This window comes from Coturnix japonica, chromosome 24 (assembly GCF_001577835.2).
Source record: "Coturnix japonica isolate 7356 chromosome 24, Coturnix japonica 2.1, whole genome shotgun sequence".
Classification (NCBI taxonomy): Eukaryota; Metazoa; Chordata; class Aves; order Galliformes; family Phasianidae; genus Coturnix; species Coturnix japonica.
The window spans coordinates 247,536-252,357 of record NC_029539.1 but is presented as its reverse complement, the minus strand read 5'-3'; the positions used below and the strand labels follow the sequence as shown (position 1 = coordinate 252,357).

The window sequence follows — 4,822 nt, the reverse complement described above, 5'->3', positions numbered from 1 at the left end:
CATGGGATGGCAGAGTGCTGATTGGGGCAGTGTGGCGCTGTGTTGAGGTTGGGAGGACAGAGCCAGCACCTTTCCTTGCATAAACTATAGTTGAGGGTCACTTCCTCCATGCTCCACCCCAGCCAGGCTGAGTCCCCACATCTGCAGGGTCCCTGTGCTCTCTTGCAGCCTTTATTGAGGCAAAGGAAGCGGTGGGGTACAGCACAGTGCAGGAGGATGGGGCTGTTCTGGGGGTGCTGTTACCACATCCCAGTTCTCGTCCCCCAGGAACAGCAGCAGTGAGGAGGGGTGTCCCAGGGCTGTGCCAGGCTCAGGGCAGGGCCGTCCCTGTGATGGTCACATCCACCGGTGCATCATCCGCAGGGTCACCTGGTGGGGCTGAACGTGGCTCTTCTGCAATGGGACGGGATGGAGAACCTCAGTGGCACCACCCTGTACCACTGTGCTGGTGGCTCTGCCCACACTCTACCTTCCATGGCTGCTGTGCTGGGGCCACCCGGCTCCTCCTGTCCCTGTCCTTCTCCGTCCTCTATGCTCACGGCCACATTGACATCCTCGGCAAGCTGTGGGGCATCGGGGCCAGCCCTGGGGGCATTGGGCTCTCAGATGAGCGACAAGATGCAGGACAGGGCTGGGTGCATGGTGAGGGTTGGGGCACTCACATGCGGAACAGCAGCTCGTGCAGCCCTATGGACGGACAGACAGACACCAGACGGGGGCGTTGGGGTTTTACCACCCTGCCGAGCCCCCCCGGCACTCACGTGGCAGGCGGTCCCGGTGGCGAGCAATGAGGTACACAGCCAGCAGAGACATGGAGGCGGCCACCAGCATCCCCAGCACTGCTGCCCCCATCACGGCCGGCAGCGCCTCGAAGGGCGGCTCAGCTGGAAGAAAGCAGCGCAGGTTGGGACGGGGGAGGTGAGGAGCAGCCGGGATGGGGCAGAAAGGAGCGAGGGCAGCACCGGGCATCGCCGGCACAGACGGAGGAGAAGGGTGGGAACCTGCGCTTGTTTGCTCTGAAGCCTACAGCTGGCTGCTGCCGCTGGGGCGCAGCTCTGCCTTTCTCCGCTCACCCCCAGCTCTGCCATCAGACATTCAGCCCCGGGCTGTTCTGTAGCCCCTACCGCTGCCTGGCACCACCCGGGATGCCATCGGAGCACGGCGTGCCGCCCCGTGCCCACTTCACCTGGCGTCTGCACCTCGGAGGGGTGCCCGGCCGTGCGGTGGTTGACGGCCAGGACTCGGAACGCATAAACCACGCGGGGGTCGAGCCCCCCCAGGCGCCGGTCTCGGGAGCTCGGCTCGATGTCTCCCGCCGCCGTTTCCCAGGTGCCGCCCGTGCGGCGCTGCGGTTTCTTGGCCGGCCGCCGCTGCACCACGAAGCCGGTCAGGTTCCCCGCGCCCTGTGTCCGCCACTGCAGCCGCACCTCGGTGCGCGCCCGCGTGTACCGCAACTTGCTGATGGTGACGTTGGGAGGGGCCGGGTACCCTGCGGGACACGGCGCCGCGTGGGGCGGCACGAAGCACCGCGGGGATCGCGCCGCCGCCCCGGGACTCACGTTCCACGCGGAGCTGGACGCGGAGGCTGTTGGTGCCCACGCTGTTGGCGGCGGAGCAGCGGTACGAGCCGCCGTCCCGCGGCCACTCGGCGTCGCGCACCGTGAGGTTGGCCCACGCCCCGCCGCGCTCCAGCCGGTACTTTGTGCTGCTTCCCGGCACCTCGCGCTGCTGCGGGTCGAACCAGCCCAGCTCGGCGCCCAGCTCGGTACCGCCGCGGTGCCGACACGCCAGCCGAGCCTCGCCGCCCTCCAGCACCGCCACCTCGCTGCGCTCCACCTCCAGCTCGGGGACGTCTGCGCGGGGAGGGGGATTGATGCCGGCATCCCAACGAGGCACAGCGATAGCGGGGGCGGCACACGGGGCTGTTCCCCCCTTACCCAGCCGGAGGCGACACTCGGTGCTGGCGGCTCGCAGCGGGTGCGCGGCCACGCACACGAAGTCCCGTCCCCGCAGTTGGGTCTCGGTGCTCAGCACCAGGACGGTGGTTGATGTTGTGGGGGTGCCCAGCGCCCGGCCCTGCCCGTCCCACCAGCGCAGCGTGGCCGGCGGTTCGCCCCCCTCCCAGCGGCACCGCAGCATCACGAATTCGTCACGCTTGGTGGCCGCAGCCGCGCACGTGGGGCCGCCTGCCGGGATCCCTGCAGCCACAGCACGTGGATTGAAGGGTAACAGGGTGAGGAAAGCAACTTAAGTACGTGTGAGTTCGGGGGTAGATGTGCACTCACACAGAGTGGTCCTGCACGCAGCCCCCTCCCGCAGCGCTGGGTGCGTGGCCACGCAGGTGAAGGAGCTGCCGTTCCTCGTGGCTGCCCCTGGCACGATGCTGGTGGCCATGGAAAAGCTGGGCCCCGCCGCCCCCTCTTCATCCTCCTCCAGCTCCTGCTCCTCCTCCCCGGGGCCCACCCAGCGCAGCCGGGCTGCAGGGAATCCGCCCACCCAGCGGCACCGCAGCGCCACGTCCCGCAGGTCAGCGCTGGGCAGAGCGGAGCAGCTGGGGCTGCCGGCCGGTGGATCTGTGCGGGGACGGGGCTGTCACCGCAGGGTCCCCTCCGTGCCAGCACCCCAACCTGCCCCTCCCGCCCCCATCCTCACCGGGCACCGTGCTGTCACCAGGCCGGGCCGGGGCCGCGGTACTTACAGTACACGGTGAGGACGATGGTGGCCTGGGTGCGGGTTTGGAGGTGGGTGTTCTCCGCCAGGCAGGTGTAGGTGCCCGCCTGGCCCCGGGCAATGGCCGACATGACAAAGGTCTGCCCAATGTGCACCTGGGAGCCGTTGTGCAGCCAGATGTAGCGGCTGGGGGGGTTGGAGGGCGCCAGGCAGCTCAGCACCACGTCCTCCCTCTCGCCAGCAGAAAAGCTGCCCTGCTCCGGGGAGAAGGGCTCCACGCTGATGGCCGGCTCGTCGGGACCGTCTGCGGGGACACGGAGCCCTTGAGCTGTGGGACATCGCTGCTTCCCCCCCATCTGAGTGCCCCGGGGCACTCACAGACGATGTCGAGGTAGACGGGTTCACTGGTGCGGTTGTTGACCTCGTTGCGGGCCGTGCAGCTGTACCAGCCCGCGTGGCTGCGGTTGGCGGGTGCCAGGAGCAGCTCGGCCCCGGAGCCCCCCATCCCCACGGGGGCAGCCAGGAGCCGGCCGTGGGGCTCCCGGTGCTGCCAGGAGAAGCCGAGCGGCGCCGTCCCCTCCCGCACGGTGCACGTCAGGGCCACCTCTGTCCCCTCCGCTGCCGCCGCTGCCGTCAGTCGCACGAAGGGTTTGGAGACGGGCACTGCGGGTACGGGGCCGTGAGGGTCCCCACAGCCACCAGCCCTTTGCCCCCATCCTTCCCTGAGCTCCTGCATCCCCCCTTCCAGTTCCGGCAGGCTGTGGGTACTGGGCTCACTAGCATTGATGTCTATGGGGCAGTGAGCCCACATGTTGGCTAACAGGATGCCAGGTTGGCCAGGGGAGGGCGGCTACTGAGCTGCTGTGTGGGGTGGGCAGGGCAATGGGGTCGGTCTGGGGGCTGCTCTATCGGTGAGTGCAGCGCTGTGTCTCCTAACGGGGCACGTCATTGCGCAGCGGGGCTCCCCATGGCCCGGCCGCACCCAGCGCAGTGCGGGCTGTTGTGGGAGCATCGCGGGGCTCATTGGGGACCCCTTACCCAGCACACGCAGCATCACGGCGGCGTATCCCACGCGGAGCCGCCCCCACTCCGGGAACAGCCCCTGGCACAGGAACCTCCCTGCGGCGTTGCCCCGCAGCTCCCGCAGCTCCAACGTGCCGTTGCGCAGCGTCACCCGGCCCAGAGCTCCCGCTCCGGGAGCCACCGCCGCCTCCGCTCCCGACCCCACGGCCACGGCCCGCGGCGGCCCCGCGCTGCCCAGGGCCGTGAAGCTCCAGAACACCACGGCCGGGGCCGCCGACCCGCAGCTCAGCTCCACCGCGCGGCCCCGAATCCCCGTCACCGTCCGCTCCTCGTACGCTGCGGTGCCGGCGTCCAGCGCTTGTCCTGCCGGGCGATGCTGCGTCGGCCGCGGCTCGACGGCTCCGACCGTCCCCGCCGTGCGGGACCCCCGGACTCACCCGCCGCCACCAGCGGCAGCAGCCAGAGCGGCCAGGGGACCCCCCAGCGCCACATGCCGGGAGCCCCCCGAGCAGCGCCGCGCTCCCAGCCCGACCTCCCGTCGTGGTTCCCGGCTTGGCCCTGATTAGTGCTCAATAATTAATGCATGGCAGCAGAAACCCGACGCCGCTGCAATCTGGCCGCGCCCTGCCCGGCACCAGGACGGACGCGCTCATGACACGAGCGGAGCCGCCGCCGTCCGTGTCACCGCCGGGACGGACCGACGGCGGATCGACCCCACCCGGCTCTGTCCGCACGGGGGGTAAATCCAGCCCCGGCCCCACTCGTGTCCATAGCGGGATGTGGACACGCCGCAGACACGGAGCGGGGTTTGATATTTCATCTGCTGCGGCCATGAAACATTGATGGGGGCGGCGGTAACGCAATGCCCGCGGGGACCGGGCTGCCCTGCGGCGGGGCGGGGTGCGGGACGGGAGGGGGTGAGTGGGGCTCAGCCCACGGGGCGGCTGCGGTACGACCCCATAGAGATACATAGAGACCCCATAGAGATACATGGAGACCCCATAGAGATATAGGGACCCCATAGGGAGATATAGGGACCCCATAGAGATATAGGGACCCCATAGAGATATAGGGACCCCACGGGGCAGCGTTATATGGCGCAGTGATACAGGCGGCAATGGGCGATGGG

The 4,822-nt window shown here is 69.2% G+C and overlaps 1 protein-coding gene across 4 annotated transcripts; it reads right to left on the bottom strand.

The window, feature by feature from the left end:
* Positions 1-151: 151 nt before the first annotated feature.
* VSIG10L2 (V-set and immunoglobulin domain containing 10 like 2) lies at positions 152-4,647 on the bottom strand. 4 transcript variants are annotated; one of them, XM_015884049.1, is made up of 12 exons: positions 4,131-4,647; positions 3,709-4,056; positions 3,049-3,333; positions 2,699-2,974; positions 2,286-2,573; positions 1,938-2,198; positions 1,560-1,853; positions 1,187-1,489; positions 762-884; positions 663-687; positions 470-585; positions 152-393 (listed from the first exon to the last, which is right to left on the bottom strand). In XM_015884049.1, exons 1-12 carry the CDS (start codon positions 4,183-4,185, stop codon positions 311-313), a joined length of 2,457 nt encoding a protein of 818 aa, XP_015739535.1. In that variant the 5' UTR covers positions 4,186-4,647; the 3' UTR covers positions 152-310. The 4 variants fall into 4 exon arrangements, 3 of the variants coding, with proteins under 3 accessions (XP_015739535.1, XP_015739533.1, XP_015739534.1); XM_015884047.1 differs by having other exon boundaries at positions 1,560-2,198; XR_001559454.1 differs by lacking the exons at positions 152-393; positions 470-585 and having other exon boundaries at positions 762-1,489; positions 1,560-2,198.
* Between the last annotated feature and the right edge of the window lie 175 nt (positions 4,648-4,822).

Coding starts and splice junctions, on each gene's coding strand:
- VSIG10L2 (XM_015884047.1), bottom strand. CDS start 4,185: ATGTGGCGCTGGGGGGTCCCCTGGCCGCTCTGGCTGCTGCCGCTGGTG. Junction 4,057..4,130: donor GCTGCCGCTGGTGGCGGCGG/GTGAGTCCGGGG, acceptor ATCGCCCGGCAG/GACAAGCGCTGGACGCCGGC. Junction 2,975..3,048: donor CGTCTACCTCGACATCGTCT/GTGAGTGCCCCG, acceptor GTGTCCCCGCAG/ACGGTCCCGACGAGCCGGCC.